At 36.8% G+C, this 18,888-nt stretch overlaps 1 protein-coding gene across 1 annotated transcript in view; it reads left to right on the top strand.

Annotated features, from left to right (window-relative positions):
• LOC150078339 (serine/threonine-protein kinase 10-like) overlaps nt 1-18,888 on the top strand; it is a 387,198-nt gene that overhangs the window by 61,669 nt on the left and 306,641 nt on the right. Inside the window, exon 4 of the mRNA XM_090385108.1 lies at nt 1,120-1,192. Within this exon, the coding sequence (XP_090241234.1) occupies nt 1,120-1,192 (73 nt within the window). The remainder of the gene's footprint in view (nt 1-1,119; nt 1,193-18,888) is intronic.

Here is an 18,888-nt window from a genome sequence, read left to right as displayed (position 1 = left end):
ATTAAATAAATATTTATTAAAATACAATAATAGCTATACAGGATAATTTTTCTGTTACAGGAGCAGGGGATTCTTGTATTTTTATTATTATTTTTTTTTTCTTCTAAAATACCAATTTGACAAATATCAAATTAAATTCACTCAATAATTTTACATTCAGTTTTTCTTTCTGTTTGGGGACACTTTACCCTCCAGTAACAGTCTGCCTTTTGACCTTTTCAAGGCTTGGGTTTATGCTCACATTTAGAGGAGACACCATTATCCACTATTTGATCTAATTTGCTAAGTATTATTTTAATTTAAATCATCACAAAAAAAAAAAAAAAAAAAAGATGAATCTGGTATTTATTTAAAACTTAGGAAATGTGCTGATAGCTGTTTTAGAACTGTTTTCTCATCAGATGCCATGTGCCGTTATGAACAAACTATATTGACTAGTGAATAATGTGCAAAGTCCAAATGAGCAACCAGTTATATGGAGAAAAACTTCTAATTAAATGCATAAAAGTTCATTGTACCTTTAACCTCTAATGCTGGGCCACATTTTCCTAACACAACAAAGTAGTAAAGGCCATTAAATAATGATGAGAGACTTTATTAGCAGACTTAATTATTCTGATTGAATTGAATTAAAATAAACGACTGTTTATTTTACTAATTCAGTTATTTCTGCTCTTTCTTTTAAAAGTTTACTTACGGCACTTACTGTGTATATATGTATATAGCTCATCCTGCTGAAATGTATGATCAATGTGCCAATAAACACCAAAACTACAACAACAATCTGTTATTTGGGGGCGGGTCCCAAGTTTCGCCCAAGACTGAAACTTAGCAGATTTTATCAATTATTTCAATGTCATTGTTGAAATATAATGCTGAAATTTTTAAAAATCTTTCTTGAATTCATTAATAAACTTAATGAGTCAATGATTTCTTAAATAAAACTAGATAAAACTATTTGTCAAAGTGCTAGTATAAAATAAAATTATCTTTAAAAATGTCATCACCATTAATATTTTAAAAAACATTTTAAATTATACATTATAATGTTAAAATTTAAATGTTTTTTAAATTATCCATTATGATGTGAGTTACTATAGTAATTATCTTCTTTCTTAGCGGATTTTGGAGTGTCAGCAAAAAATAAATCTACGTTGCAAAAGAGAGATTCATTCATAGGAACTCCTTACTGGTAAGCTGCATTTTAAAAGTATTATAAATTTAATTGGCAGTGAATGTCAATTAACACATTTAATCAGATTACTTTTTAATTAATATTTATATAATAAACGGGAAGTATGGGAATAAATGGGAAATTTATATAATTGATGAGAAGAGGTATGAATACTGCAAGTTTCCTGCTATAGTAAAATGTTTTATTGGTTGAAAATGTTAGTTAACATCTAAGGAATTCTTAGTCATTATTATCTTTTTTTATTGAGGTATTTGCCATAAGTTTTACTTCCTTTTTTTTTTTTTTTTATATAGTCATCTTTCACATATAGGTGTTGTTATTGGTAAAATCTGTGTTAAGAACTACTTTTTATTTTAATTCAGTTATTTCTGCTCTTTCTTTTAAAAGTTTACATAGGCAATTTGTCAAACTTCATAGTAAACTATAAAGAATTGTAAAGAACTGTGAAAAATGCTGCAAGCTATGTCTGAATTTGTATATGTCTGCAGTAACTGAAGACTTGGGACAATGCAAGGCGTTTGTGGGGAAATTTTTATCAATGTGACCTACACTTATAGATAGCAGATATCTATTTTGTAGAGAGAGAGAGAGAGAGAGAGAGAGAGAGAGAGAGAGAGAGAGAGAGAGAGAGAGAGAGAGAGAGAGAGAGAGAGAGAGAGAGAGAGTGTGTACATTCTAGGTGTGCTATGTTCAGTAATACTGGTTTTTGCCACTATCATTGCAGATACCATAATGGAAACTTCTAGTTAGGGGGAGTAGGAGTAATATACAGACAACCCCCATATAACACAGTACTTGTACAACACAGTTTCGCTCTAACACAATTGATAAATTGCAGAAATCCTCGCACAACACGGTTTCATTCTAATACGGTTTGAGAATTGCTGGAAATGTTTTGAGATTTTGTGCTAGGAAAACCATACTATTTTGTTATATGTAAATTTCAATGTTTCCATTCCTTTTTTGAATCCCTGCTGTTGATCTCGCTCAAACGGTTTGAGAATTACTGGAAATCTCGCATAACACAGTATATTAGAGCTTTCGTGCTGGGAAAACTCTTCTATTATGTTAGATGTAATTTTCAATGTTTCCATTCCTTTTTGTGAATCTCTGCTGTTGACTCGCTGGTTGTTGTCGCTTTTGTGATATTTTTCTTAATGCACATTTCTAGAGGTCACAACCATAAATCAATAAAAACAATTTGCAATTTTTGATTTATTGGTCTTTTTTTGTTAGTGTAATCAATTATAAACGGGTAGTAAACTGTAAACTCAATCTTCTTGCATTTGCAATAGTATCGATAGCTGGAATTCTGTGGGTTTTCACGTTAATATGGTGAAATGTGTTTCCCCTTCCATGAAATATTCAGTCATATAAAAAACATAAATAAAATTTCAGAAACTCATTACTCTGTATCGTGTTTGTTGCAACTTGTGTGTGCCAAGTTATTTGTTATTATTTGCTTATCATTTTTACTGTTTTAAATTTTACAACCAAAAAAAAAAAAAAAAGTCAGTGAACAGAAATATCAATTAGTATGTACATATTACAGTATGTATTAATTAAGCTATGCATGTAAGCGCAAATTTATTTTTATTTTGCTAATTGGAAAATATTCTTCTGAACTTCACATATCATTTAAAGCGGAGGTCCACTGTATTTTGTTGGAAAATTCCTGGGTTCTGTGCTATTGAACTTGTGCTTGTTTGAGACGATAAAAAATAATTGTGACTTCGAAGAGTGCAATTCGTGACTGTAATAGATGCTGCAGAAGAGATTGTGCTTAGCAGCAATGAAGACGAAAAATAAATTAACATACATTATTTGACATAAGTATCATAGTTTGTAAGGTAAGACGTTTGTTCAGTTATTACTATTTAAGTTACTACTGGCACCTCCGTAGACAGGTGGGAAGGAGCAGCAGTGCGTAGCACACGCTTCTTGATTAGACCGGGGTTCGAGCCCGTCACCACCAAATACGGAGGATGCGGAAAGGTCAGGGAATGACCACTGCATATCCCGGAGCAATATGGCCTTAGTTGCTAATGCTCCTAAAAACCAAACAACAGTAACAGTAAGTTACTACTATTATAAAAATAAAGTTAAAATATTAAATTATTACTACTATAAAAATTAAGTTTCCGAAAGTTATAAAAACAAAATGGCGTATTTTTGTTTGCTTTTGGAACATAACCCCCCCCCCCTTTGTACTGGTTCTTATAACACGGTTTCGCATTACACAAGATTTTGTAGGAACCAAACTACCATGTTATATGAGAATTACCTGTAGATATGCATTTATCTGATAATGAGTCAAAGTAATGCTTGCACACATTTAAAGAGTTGTTTATTTGGAGATGATCTGTGGGTAGCTTATGCTAGGGAAACAAGCTTAAATAAGTTAAAAGGGATGTGTGAGGTTAGTAAACTATACAAGTACACTTAACCTTAACCATATTTACAGTAATGTCAGGAGTGTTGTCAATGAAATGAGTGAATTCTACATACTGGTTTAATGCTAGGACAGTTAATGCTGACACAAAAGAGCTAATGAAAATTTGGTGCCACTTCCAAATAGGAGATGATGAGTTTGTGTCATATTCATCAGATTTCATCAAGTCACAAAGGAGGTTAGGCAGGCGAAGGCAGATTACGAGAAATATTTGGCAAAGGACGCAAAGAAAAACAGCAGAAAGTTCTTTACTTACATAAACTCTAGAGGAAGGGGATGAATCAGATTGGTCCACTTAACATAGACAATTTGACTATTGATGATCATGCTTAGGTAGCTGATAAACTAAATGAGTATTTTGCATCTATATTCACACGAGGAATTATTCAAGGAGGAGAATGCCAGAAGTTTATCAAACACTAACATGGAGCTTAAATGATTTTGTAATAACTGAGAGCAAATTGGAGGAGAAATTTTTTAAGTTAAACATAAGGAAGGCACCTGGGGTGATGGGATATCCAGTTATATTAAAGGAAGCAGCAAAGAAAGTAAGCAAACCCTTAGCCATAATTACGAAAGATTCCTTGACTCAGGGGAGGCCTTCATGGACTGGAAATGTGCAAATGTGTCCCCAATACACAAAGGGTGACAGGTAATTACAGATCTGTTAGTCTGACTTCTGTTCCAGGGAAATGGAGTCACTGGTTAAGGAAGTGATGCAAGATCATCTAGACAAGACTGCAGTTACAGTTCAGACACATCATGGGTTTGTTAAGGGTAAGTCTTGTCTGACAAATTTGATTGGATACTATGATATAGTCACAAACAAATTGGATGCAAAGAATAATTTTTATATAATATACTTGGATTTTAGGAAAGCTTTTGATGCTGTTGCACATGTAAGACTACTGTACAAATTGAAGCAGTATGACATTACAGGCAAGTTGCTGCTATGGATGGTTGAGTGAGAGAAGACAGAGAGTGTTATCAATGGACACTGCTCTTCGTGAACTAATGTTATTAGTGGAGTACCCCAGGGTTCGGTGTTGGGCCCCACTGTTGTTTTGTGTATTATCAGTGATGTTGATGAAGGTATATCAAGGTTAAGTCAAAGTTTGCAGATGATACAAAGGTTGGCAGGATTGTTAATGACAGTAATGATAGTACGCTATTGCAACAGGATCTGGAAAAGTTGAGCAGATGGGCTGAGAGGTGGCAACTGAAGTATTAACATTGACAAATGTAAAATACTGCATATGAGTAATAGTAACCCCAGAGTAATGTATCAACTGGGTGCTACTACACTCAGGATAGTGGAGAATGAAAAGGACCTGGGGTAATTGTGCAGTCAAATATGAAGTTTTCTGATCAGATCCTACCTGAACAGAAATCCACCACTTCTCATTTTTGTAAATTACGCTCACCACATCAATAACATTTCAATTCCTCTTGTTCACACTGTCCGTGTTCTTGGCCTCGTACTGGATAAGAAATTGAACTTTCAAGCACAAGTGGCTTATCTTAGAACTATCTGTTTGAAAATGTTGAATATTCTCCGGTGTGTGTCATCTATGTCATGGGGTGCTGATCAACATACCCTGATCCATCTTTATCGAACTCTCATCAGATCCTGTTTAGACTATGGCTCTCCAGTGTATGACTCTGCGAGAAGAACTACTTTAGAGCTATTGAATACGATCCAGCACAGTGCACTGAGAGTTTCTCTAGGGGCTTTCAGAACCTCCCCAGTTCAGAGTCTTTATATTGAAGCTCATGAACCACCTTTATATCTTCGGAGGAAAACATTACTTTTGATGAATGCCGCAAAAATTCGCAGTCTTCCCTTCCACCCTAGTTGGAAATGTCTGTATAATACCGAATGGGAGTCATTTTTCAACAGTAAGCCAAACGAAAACCGACCTGCTGCACTTAGACTTGAAGAACTCACTCAAGCATGGAATATAGACATCAGCAATATATTTCAGGACACGACACCCCCTGATCCGCCTTAGACAAATATTTCTGTTAATTACAATGACTATTTTCAACAGTGGGGTAAGAACACCTTGTACCCCAATCCTCTCACCCTGTAATAAAACAGATTCATTCTAAGTTAGTTGCCTGTAAGGAATTGAACCAAACTGTGACATTCGCTGGATCCCAGGACATTCTGGAATAGCCGGCAATGAAAGAGCAGATCATGCAGCCAAACAACCAGAAACCATTATTTCGCAAACTATTCAAGTTCCAAATACATATTTCAAACAAATTATCCGTAAAGCATGTTATAATAGCTGGTCATTAACCTGGAAAGGTTATCCAGGAAATAAACTCTACCAAATAAAACCGGAACCAAAGCTGTGGCCCTCCAGCTTCCAGAAAAGCAGATGAGAAGAAACAATTTTAGGAAGGCTCAGGATTGGGCATACTCATCTCATTCACCTGTATCTATTAACTAATGACAGCGCTTCTCAATGTACATCATGTCAAGTACAACTGGCCATTCGCCATTTGTTAGTGGACTGTCCCCACTTCAAAAAATCCACTCAAACACTTTTAAATCAATTACTAATATGCAGACATCAATAAATTTAATGCAGATTCTGGGAGATGATCCTAATAAAAAAGAACTATTTACTTTCCTAAACCGGATAGGAATATATCATAAAATATAGTTATTTCATATTCACCATTAGAAAGACACAATACGGCCCAAGTAGCCTATGTGTCGTTAAACCCAACAACAACAACAACATTCCTTTAGATGTTACCTACCTCCCTTAAACGTTTGTACCAATATTTTTGAGACACCCTGTAGATGCCAATGAACCTCCAACTACATCTTAGGAGAAAAGTATTGCTTCTTAGCTATACAGCCAAATTACATAGCATCCCTTCTCACCCCATCTGGACTTATCTCTTTGAACCTCTGGGAAAACTTGTATAGAAATAAACCCAATGAAAACAAACTTGTTGGCATCCAGCTACGAGAGTTAATGCAATGCTGGAACATCTTTCTTGAAAATATATCTCAAGCTGGAGATGCAGTGCAAGCACCGAGGGCAATGTATATACCTCTTTGCAACAACTCCTTTCTTCAGTGGGGAAAATACTCCCTATCGAATCAAAATCTGAGACATTTGGCCAATGCTCACAGTCTTCGTGTATATACAGACGGCTCAAAAACCGATATATCCATAGGAGCTGCATTGTCCTTCCTACATCTACTGTCTCTGTCCAGTTCTCAATTGAATAGTGTTTTTACAGCTGAGCTCTATGCAGTCAAAATGGCTTTGAATCTCCTTAATAGCCTTTTAAATACCCAGGTCATAATATATACAGACTCTTTTAAGCGCAGTGAGTGCCTTACAGAATAAATCACAAAATTCCCGTCCACTTCTCACACAAATCAGATCACATTTGTATAACCTCGACGAAAACAAGTTGGTCAAATTTTGCTGGATACCCAGCCACATTGGAATCCCAGGAAACGAGCGTGCAGATGAAGCAGCAAAGCAGCCTGCTTGCTTTGATTCCATCTCAGTTCCTTATTCTGATTTCAAACCAATCATATGATGGATATGTATTGAGATGTGGTCTGAAATGTGTCATACTCAGACAGGAAACAAGCTTCTTGAGATAAAACAGAATCCACACTTGTGGAAGATAGTTTCAGATTAAACAGGCATGAAACAGGCATTAGATGTGTATGGCCAATTCTTGCAAGAGCACGAATTGGCCATACACATCTAATGCACCTCTTTTTACTGCTGGGAGAAGATCACCCACTTTGCTTACACTGTAGCTCCCTACTTACCATTAAGCATATTCTAATTGAGTGTGCACATTACCATTCAGCAAGAACTGCATGTTTCAGATCACAGCTTAATTTGCAAAAACGTCTGCAACTAACCCATATACTTGAGATGATAGCAGTTTCTCAGAACTTTTTACATCTGAAAATGATCAATGGTTACAGTCATTATTTCCTGTAACTTTATACCGATGAGCAAAAACATTAGGACCAGCGAGTCGTTATGCAAATCAAAGCAACTGCATGTGAATTACGGCACGTGTGTGGGGTCAGAACACAGTATAAAAAACATCTGATACTGAGTTCCGTTATTTAGTGTTACTCCTGTTCTTCAGATGGGAAAGGCAGCAGACTTAAATGAGTTTGTGAAAACTCACGTTGAGAAAGGCCAAATTGTAGTGGCCAGACGACTGGGTCTGAGCATAACCGAAACGGCATGGCTGGTGGGATGCTCATGGTCAGCCTTGGTTAATACCTACCGAAAGTGGTCCGAGGAGGGAAAACCCACAAACCGCCGGCGAGGTGTTGGACAACCACGTCTCATCGATGTTGGAGGCGAGTGAAAGCTCTCCTGGATGGTACGTGGCAACAGTGGCGCAACTTACCTGTAATTGGAATGCTGGTGATAGGAATAATGTGTCACTACACGCAGTACATCGAACCCTGCTGAAAATGGGGCTGCGTAGCTCAGGCCACTCCGAGTGCCCATGTTAACCACGGTTCACCAGCGACAGTGCCTGCGATGGGCACTCGAGCATCGAAACTGGACCTTGAGCGATTGGAAGAAGGTCGTCTGGTCTGATGAATCACGTTTCCTGTTGCACCGTGTGGATGGCCAGGTACGTGTGCGTCGTTTACCTGGGGAAGTGATGGCACCTGGATGCACTGTGGGACAAAAACAAGCCGGTGACGGCGGTGTCACACTTTGGGCGATGTTCTGCTGGGATACCCTAGGTCCAGTCATCCATGTGCTGGGCACTCTGATGTTTAACACCTACCTAAACATCATTACTGACCAGGTACACCCTTTCATGGCAACGGTCTTCCCCTCTGGTGGTGCCGTCTTTCAGCAAGATAATGCACCATGCCACACCGCCCGGATTGTTCGAGACTGGTTCGTGGAACATGAGGAAGACTTCCAGGTATTGACCTGGCCTCCAAATTCCGCAGACATCAATCCCATCGAGCATCTGTGGTACGTGTTGGAACAGCAACTCTGATCTGCGGCGTCTCTCTCAATCACAGACCTTACGAGAGTTAAAGGATCTGCTGGTTACGTGTTGGTACCAGATACCACGACACATTTAGAAATCTTGTTGTGTCCATGCCTCGCTGGGTACAAGCTTTTTTGGCTGCACATATAGCACCAACATCATATTAGGTAGGTGGTCATAATGCTTTGGCTCATCAGTGTATACAGTTACTTCTAGACCGAAGTAATAGATGCAATTTGGCCACGGTAGCTCTTGTGCCATTAAACCCAACTTCAACAATCGGCTTAAGTTGTCATAATCTGCCCATATCTTTTCGTCTTTATATTACACTTTCTTTGTTAAAATTCAAGTAGGGATGTTTGCTATTCATTCAATTTTTCTTTATCTGGAATTAATTGGTATTAATTTTAGTTTAATTTTGCTTTTTATTTTTATTTTTTTTTATTTTAGAATTATATTTGTTTTGTTTTTTATTCCTTTTCTTTTTGGTCTCTGTCAGGTCAGCTATGATACAAAGGGTACTAGGAAAGTTTTGCAATACAGCTTTGTTTATTTAATTTTTTCAAAGTACGTGTTCTACATTCAATACACCTCTCCATCCTCCGAAACCAATCTTTAAACCAGTTCTGCCAAGTTTCACTAGGGAGTAAAGCACACTCGTTGTCCCAAGCCCGTAGAAGGTCCTCATCACTGGAAAACCGCCTCCCTTTTAGCTTCATTTTCACATGCGGGAACAGTGCAAAGTCGCAGGGAGCAAGGTCTGGACTGTAGGGAGGGTGCTCGAGAAGTTTCAGTCCTGTCGTGGTCAAATATTCGGTGCAGGCTTTGGCGCGGTAAGCTGGAGCATTATCGTGATGGAGGTACCAGGTGTCCATTCTTCACTTTGGCCGCAGGTTTTTCATAGATCCAATGACTTTAGGCAGGCATTGTTCAGTATACCACTTAGCTGTGACTGTCTTCTGCGTGTCCAAAACGACACGTTCCACAATTCCACTCGATTTGAAAAATACAGCTATCATTTTCTTCTTTACAGATCGGGATTTTCTGACAATTACGGGTGTGTCGTCATCATCAAAGACCCAAACTTTGTTTTGAGCCTTGGTCGTCAGATCATAATAGTACAGCCAAGTCTCGTCACCTGTCACGATGTTGTTCACATACCGAGATTGTCCCTTATCAAACTTTTTTAACATCTCCCGGCACAAGTCACACGTCGTGTCATCTGCTCTTCAGTCAGTTGATGCGGCACCCAGAGAGAACAAAGTTTCTTCACGTGCAAATGATCTTGCAGAATCGAACGAATTGCTGGTGCATTTAGGCCCAAAGTATCCTCTATCTGTTGGTAGGTCACTCGCCTGTTTTCGTCAAGCATTTTCCTTACAGCAGTAACGTTTTCCTCCGTAACTGACGTTCGTGGCGTTCCCGGCCTCTCAGAATCCTCCAGAGTGAAATTTCCCCTTTGGAATTCTCTATACCACCTGAATATCGTTGTACGATGTGGACAATCATCATCTAGTGCAAGAGTCATTTCTTCTAAGCACTGGTCTATGGTTAAACCACGCACGAAATTATACCGCAAAACTGTCCTTATCTCATTTCGTGACCACGATGCCATCGCAAGCACTTTACACTCTCACTACTAATGAATAACTGAGCCCATCGACTTGGCGCGGCGGCTACTATGCACGTATGAACATGTCTCAACATGCAGCAACAAGCAGCTTCCTGTGATTCATTGTTGCGTCATATTGCAAAACTTTCCTAGTACCCTTTGTATAAACATCTGCTCACTTTTTGTCTGCTACGTATATATCATAACAGAAACATTGGCCTTGCTTTTTGCTGTATTTCCTTTGGTTTTAGCTGCTGGTCTTTGACGTAGTTAAAATCTACGCATTAAGTACTATTTGTATATTTTCATTTATTTTATTTAATTTTATGTAATCTGCTTTCATTTTTCAGGCACTTTTTAATAATTTTTTCCATTTTAGCTATACCTGACAGGTCAGCACCCCTACTCATACACTTACCTAATATATTTGTTATATATATATAAACTTAAGTGAGAATAATGATTTAAAAAAAAAAAAATGCCAGCAGCATGGCAAGACAGAAGAGTGAAAATTGTGAAATTATACGTAGTGATATGTGTTGTTTTTATGTAAAATTCAGTTTTCAACAGCAGATGTGATATACTTATTAAAATATAAGTATATCACATGACAGTAGTGGGCTGATGCTAACACTGCGCCTGTGCTACCATCCATAGTTCATGTTTTGCCTATATAATCTAGTTAAGATTACTTTTGTCAGTGGTGTGGCTTTGCATTTGAGTGCTTGTATCTGTCCTATTTTTAATTTTCACTGCATCAGGACCACCGCTATTCAAGTCCTTTGCATTGGCGGTTTGATCTGGGGATCGGATGGTGGACTGATCTTTCGATCGAAATGCAGCAATTCCCTGACCATTATTGGCCTTGTGGTCCTCTGTTGAGATGGGGCATAATGGCCAGTTTGTTTTATTTTATTGTAGTTGTTCACATCTCTGCTCGTGATATTTCACATAAATTTGGACCTGGTGCTCGTCAGAGGGGGAGGGGTGCTGTTAAATTTCATTTAATTGGCTATTCAAAATTTAATTGATTATATTTTATTATCTTTGTATTTAGACTTTCTAAATTATCTTTGAGAGTTTCTGCTGCAACAATTTTATTATATTCCCTCCCTGTTGGTTTGAACATTATGTGTAATTTCACAAATTTCGCTCTTCTGTTTTGGCATGCTGCTGGCATTTTTTTATTTTTTAATCATTATTCTCACTTAAGTTTATATCTCAAGCGTCATGTAGAGGAAAATGCTTTTTTGCTGCCTCTGATGTATGCCTTACCCCTTTTTTATGTAAGATTCAGTTTTCCATTATTTCAAACATTATTCAAATATAAGTGTGTGTGTGTGTGTGTGTGTGTGTGTGTGTGTGTGTGTGTGTGTGTGTGTGTGTGTGTGTGTGTGTGTGTGTGTGTGTGTGTAATTAATAATAATAAGTTGTAGCGAAAAATCATAATGGCTAAAAATGAATTAAAAATTAATATAATATATATATTAATATATTGAGATGATTTATGGAACCGGGGCACTGCTAATAATAACAGAAATACCCAGCAAACCATAATGAATTGTAGATACATAGATTAGATAAGAGTAAGAGAAGAGGAGCTGACCTGTCAGGTATTGTTATAATCGAAAAAAATTAAATAGCACCTGAAAAATAAAAGCAGAATAAATAAAATTAAATTTACAAATACAAATAGTACTTTATGCTATAAATCCTAAGATTTTAACTATGTCATCATGTTTTGTATTTCCAAAACCAAAGGAAATACAGCAAGAAGTAAGGCCTCTTGTTCTGTTATGACCTATATGTAGCAGGCAAAAATAGCGAGCTGATGTATACATCATAGCCAAACTGACAGAGACCAGAAAGAAAAGGCAAAAGAAGCTAATCAAATTTAATTTAAAACAAAATAAAAACCAAATTAAGAAAAAATAATACCAATTAATTCCAATTGAAGTAAAATTGAATAAATAACAAACAGCCTTACATGAATTTTAACAAAGGAAATGTAAGGACGAAAGGATATAGACTAAATATAACAACCTACTTTGGTGCCTGACAGCAGATGGTGAAATAGGCTGAGGGAAGCGAATGTATCTTGGCAGTATCGGTGACCAAAGAAGTTATCTGATAGTTCCCAGCATATTTATAACCATTAAAGTAACCCCGAGTATGGGGTGGGAAGAGAAGGTGTAAGTAGATCAAAGTAAGCCATTCCCATGTGACAGGGAAGTCAACAATTAAACAAATAAGGCAAATGGACCAGCGTAGGGGAGAAATAAATAACTTACCAAGTAGCATTAAAAAGACTCTAAACTGTGTTGGAGAAGAAAAAAGTGAGCGATAGCAGAAAAATAGCATCTCAAATATTGCTTTCGGTTAACCTAATCATGCATGAGAATTAAAATTCATAATTCTTAAGAAGAGCAAAAAGTAAATGGAAGAAGGGTAATATAGTGGAGCTTTGGGAGTCCGGAGTTGCACGTAACCTGTACCAAAAGTAGATCCCTGGACATATGCCTCATGTGTTTAAGTCAATAATGGTATTGTATAATGCAAAGTGTGTTTAGTTGTCTGACTGCACCAGGGGTTATCCCCATCTCCGCGTTGTGTACTCTGTTTGTGTAGCACAAAACTCTCTGTAGGCCAGAGATTTAAAAAGCGTGTGGGGAGTGGAAGGATGTGTAGTGTTATGTATAGTTGTTCTTCTGACCATTTAGCGTTGGGCCCCTGTTGGTATTGTATAAACAAATATGAGATTAAACAATGTCAAATGAAATGAATGAAGGGGGCGAAACAACAAACAAAATATAATACCTCCGTAGTTAGCCAATCGGCGAGCACAAGCTTTCTACACCAAAGAGGCTGGAGATACTTGACTGTACATTATATACAAGCCTGAATTAAAAAGATATCAACCTGCAATTATATTGTTAATATCATTATGGTTGTCAATCAAATTTTTATATTTTATAATATTCAGTGCTTTATTATTATGATGGCAGAGGAAGGCAGAAGGGAAACTATTACCAAGAAGTTTATTATGGAGTCATTTAATATTATGTAAAAAGAGACTGTTGTTGTTACATATGGTGGCAATCCAGGTGCATTGAGAGAGTATTATATTCGAATGCACTTTTTTTGAGATGTTGGAGTGCCAATGGGTGAAGCTGACCACATTAAAGTTAAAGGCATCTCTTTTGTTATATATTTTTATTGCGATATATGTACTGTTGATATTAATGTCTAAGTAATTAGCTGAATAGTCATAGTTATTTGTTCTCTCCAGAGTAAGTTCTGGAGGATAAATGCGACCAAAGTACTGTAGAAATGTGGGGTAGTTGATGTAAATACTTATGTCTGAAGGTAGGGTGGTTTCAGACCAGTATAGGTTAGCTAAGACAGCTAGCAGAGCTGCCCATAGGGATACCTATGGTTTGCAAGTACAGTAAACCCCCGCTATTCGCGGGGGTTACGTTCCTGAGAAATGCTGTGAATACCGAAAATGCGAATATTGAGTTATGGCTCCCATAGTAATAAAGGGGTTCCGTTCCAAAGTATGAAATATATAAGAAAAACTAATCTAAAATTTTATATGACTATGTACATAGACAGTACATAGTGAAATGCAAGCATATGGCATCGAAATGAAAATAAGAAACAATTTAATATTAAATGTAATATTTATTAGAAATTTCAAACAAATCTTTCAAAGCAGTGCCTTTGCTTGCTAAAAAACTTATCCCACCAGTGCTATCACCAGTTTCGCTAAAGTGTTGATAAAGGAGTTTTGCCTTTTCACGAATGATGAGTAAACTTAACGGAATTTTATTTTGAGTTCGGTCTTCTATCCACAGATTTAAAGCCTTTTCCATTTTTTCTAATTTAACATCACGAGTTACAGAGCAAATTTTTGAAGCAATTAGCGCGTTTTTTCTTCTTCGGATTTTTTCTTCCGATTTTTTGATTGATCGTTCCGTTGACTCATTGATTTTATAATGTTTTGCCACTGAGGAGACACTTTCACCATTAGAAATTTTGTCTAATAACTCAATTTTATTCGCTAATGTCATCACCTTCTTTGATATTTTCACATTTCCCTTGTTATTCGTAGCCATATTTTTGTACGGGTTAGAAAGAACTTGTCCACAATAAAGTCACTTTCTTCCGTTAACACACTCGAAAAAGTCTGTTTTACACTGCAAAACGGTAGATTTATCACTTTTGTAAGCATATAAATTGATAAATTTATTCAATTTATAAGCATATAAATTAAAAGCAAAAGACGAAACCTTCCATGACAAGTGCATAACACATGCTGAACAAGGATTAGCGAGAAACATCCACGCTCGTGATTTTGTCACCCCTCTCCCCCACCCACTGAGCGCTGTTTTGACCAAGAAAGATAATTTTAGCCACGCCCATGTTTTTTTATGGCGGAAAATGTTCACGGCGCTTTAAAATTCACATTTTTTTCGGTTTCATTTTATATTAAATCAGCGACTGCAAATACAGATACCGCAAATAGCGGGGGTTTACTGTATACAGTTTTAACCTCAAATATGTAATTATTGGAAATGCAGAGGTTGATTTAAATTGTTCCAGTACTCAGAATTACAATTCATAAGGTATTTATAATTATTATGTATTTTATTCATGACAAATTTTAAGTTAGTTAGTTAGGTCTATGCTAGTAAATTCACTATTGAAGTCAAAAGTTTGGATGTGTGTGATATTGCCATTATTTAGAGCATTTATAATGGGTATGTTATTATTAATTATTCTGCTGTCTGGTAGGATGTGCATAATAGATTTAAGTAACTGTTCTAAAGTTTTGCCAGGCTCATGAGCATAACTGTATTTACAAGAAGTGATGAATCTGAAACCATTAGGGTTTTTGTGGACTTTTTTTATATGAAGTATAAATATATGGAAATTTGTAGTTATTTATGTTCATTTTCAATTTCTTGCTAAAAGCAATTAATTTCTTAGTGATTATACCACTGTTATTGGTGATAGCCTTGCAGGTGGCACTGGAATTAAGTTTTACCTTTAATGTTTGTAAATAATAAGCCTTACAGATAATGGCATAGTTACTGGAGGCTTTATCTACCAGAGTAATGACAAAATGTTTTTGTAGATCTGCCAGTTTTTTTCTTTTCGAAAAATGGCATTTTAATCTGGCCAAAGGTGGCTCACGTGGCTTTGATGTTTTATAGTTATGTAGTAGTTTGGTTAGCACAGAATGTATCCATAATTGGAAGGCTTCATGATGATAAGAAAGTTTAAAACAGAAGTTGAGCAAATTTTGATATAACTGTTTTTTGAAAAATGTAAACTTGATTTTGGAGTATAACATGTATTTGAAGCCATAAGACTTTTTTTTTTTTTTATCTTATGATGTGAGCAATACACGAAGGAACCAGTTTTTTCCTGCTTCCTTCGTGTATCATGGCCATGAGGTCCAACCGGAGAGTATGGCACCATTGTCATTCAAAATCTGACAAGCTCGTGCTAGTCTAACTGATCCAGTGGTAGTCCACCCCTGCATTTATCTTTAAGTTATTATTATTATTATTAGCCATATAGTGCAAGGAAACCTGAGGCGTATGCTGCACCAGCTAAAAAAAAATTTCCGAGTTACTTTAAGAGAGAGTCAGAAGTAGACTGGAATTACTAAGAAAGAGAAGAATGATGATATCCAGCTCAGGACCCTGGGTGTGCCCAAGCTCATACTCATCAGATATGAGCCCCTGGAGTTGAAGTTGCCTAGCAGAATCAAACTTAAGAGCGAGTAATATCATATGGAGGATGAGCATACTGACAGCTTTGTTAGCACACTCTCCTCTTTACACTGGTTTATAATAGGTGAATATTTATTAAAAAAATCTTGTAAACGCTTAGTTTTTTGAAAAAAATAAATGTTAGATGTTACTTAAGAGGCATAACCTTTTTAGTTCATATTATTTATTTTAATTAATTGCTTTTGGTGAGAATTTGTAAAAGTTATGGAATGTCAAGAGTGAATGCTATTATTATTAAATCAAAAGCTCAATGGACTTCTAAAGGCTTTTGATTACTAATAGCGTAATCAGAAATATCACCATTTAAATTACTTTAAAAAAAATTTTTTTTTTAAACTAATTTAAATGGTCATTATTCTGGTAGCTCTTTAAAAAGCTAAGGTGTATCTTGCTTCTAACTCTTCAGTTTCCTAGTTTATAAAACTCATAAAATATTTTAATAATAGAAGTAAGAGAGATCTTGCACAATATTTAATTACAGTTTTCCTGCTGTTATAAGACTATAAACCAAGCCAACAAGAGTGGCAAGCAGATAAGTACTAATTTTGTTCCTAAATCTTATGACTTTTATATTAAGTTCACACTTAATTTGTGCAGCCTTAAAACATCTGTGGAAAAAGTCTGCTATAATACTTAACATAAAAAAAAACAAAACGAAAAATTAAAAAAAAAATAATTCAGTTCACAGTCTGGACATAGTTAAGAATTAAGACATTTCCTTTCACTTTTTAAAAGTTGATTAGTAGAGTACTTCCCATGAGCTTTGTGCAAGTGGATTTATAAAACGGTTGGCATGCCTCTGTTGGGACTGACAGTTCTGAATAGTATTTCTTTTATAGTGTACAGCTATGCACGACTATTTTGCATGTGCTGTCAACTTGAGGTTGTCACAGACATTCTCTCAGATATGCCAGACAAGCTGTACTTGCTACCTGGTAGTCTAAAACGCTGATGGAGCTGATATTCGGGCGACACTCAAGTCAAGTGGACCCAATTTCGGCGAAGTCCAGACAGTCTGTGGCAGTCAGATCCTCAGCTTGCACCTTCACAATGGTGAGACTGTTAGTAATCCTGGGTATAACCTCCATGCACAAGTATAAGGCGTGTAAGCAGGGGTCGAGGTGTGGCACCCACACAACATGGAGGAATGCCACCTCTCTATGTTACCAGGCAGTACTAGGTGGTAGATGACTCTCATCAACCGGTGCAATACCACCACTTTGCTTATGGGAGGCTTAAAGTGGTGGAACCCATGTTTAGTCTCTAGAGCTAAGGTCTGGTCAACACTTCCCTATCTCTTCCATCATGCAGTATGATTGATTCCTTTTGAGGTTATGATGAACATCGTGGCGAGATCCAATATTCCTTACATTTCGAGGTTACAGCTCTAAAATGGTGTTCGCGGGCCGGCCGTTAGTTAGTACACCAGACTGAACCTATTGGTAACTCTCTAGGTGGCTTCCGGATCAGCTAGTGTATAATCTTGCTACCTCTACTCTGCCAGATAGTGACTGGAGGGAGTCCGAATAGTGTGTATGCAGGGAGCATTGTCGAGGCCACGTTATGTCAAGGATCTGGGTATATTCTTACCATGTGTACGACATCTCCAAAAATTTCATTACTTCATACAGCATGTCCCACCCATGTTTTCTTACTATTGAATACACAATGAATTGTCAAACTAATAGAGTAAGCTTATCTGCGAAAAGGTCTAAACCTTCCAAGCACTTCCTAATTCATTTCACAAATATCATCATCATCATCATCATCAGCCATTTTCAATCCACTGCAGGATGAAGGCCTCTCCAGCAACATTCCAGTTCCTTCTGTTTTGAGCACTGGCCATCCATTTACTACCCAAAAACTCATGAATTTCATCTATCCATCTCCGACTTTGTCTTCCAGGTTTTCTTCTAGCTCCTCTTGGATACCATTCTGTTATTTTCTTAGTCCATCTGTCATCATGTCTTCGAGCTATGTGTCCTGCCCAAGACCATTTTAGTTCTTTAGTTTTGATATGAATGTCCTTTACTTGAGTTTGTTGCCTAATCCATGTGTTTCTCTTCTTATCTAACAGTCTGATTCCCAATATAATTCGTTCCATTCTTCGCTGTGTAGTTCTCAGCTTCTCTTCCATTCCATTCTTTTGGTGAGTGCCCAAGTTTCACTTCCATAAGTCACGGTGGGGAGTATACATTGATTCATTATTTTACGTTTCAGACAAACTGGCATATTGCTCTTCAGTATGTGACTATATTTCCTGAATGCTATCCATCCAAAATTTATTATTCTCTTGACTTCCAGCCATTTATCATTATTACAGCTAATAACTTGTCCCAGATAAGTATATGACTCCACCTTTTCAATTACTGCTCCTTCAATAATTATTTCCCTTTCTGTGGCATACTTGTTCGTCATTACCTTTGTTTTAGCCATATTCATCTTTAGTCCAAAATCCTTACTGGCTGTGCATAACTGATTAAGATTTTCCTCTAATTCTTTGGGATCGTGGCTTATAACCACAATATCATCTGCAAATCGTAAATGGTTTAGGTACTCTCCATTCACATTGACTCCTTTCTGCGACCAGTCTAAACTTTCTGAAAGCTTCCTCAAGGGCAGCAGTAAACAGCTTCGGAGATATTGTTTCTCCTTGTCGAACTCCTTTCTCGATTTTAAATTTGCTACTGTCTTTGTCTAGTCTAATAAAGAAGGTAGCACTCTCATATATTTTCTTCAAAATCATAATATATGGGGTATTTATGCCTTGTCTTTCCAGTGCCCGAAACATTGCCTT

Source organism: Mastigoproctus giganteus, chromosome 11 (assembly GCF_048544385.1).
Source record: "Mastigoproctus giganteus isolate SK-2022 chromosome 11, ASM4854438v1, whole genome shotgun sequence".
Taxonomy (NCBI): Eukaryota; Metazoa; Arthropoda; class Arachnida; order Uropygi; family Thelyphonidae; genus Mastigoproctus; species Mastigoproctus giganteus.
This window is presented reverse-complemented; position numbering and strand designations above follow the sequence as displayed.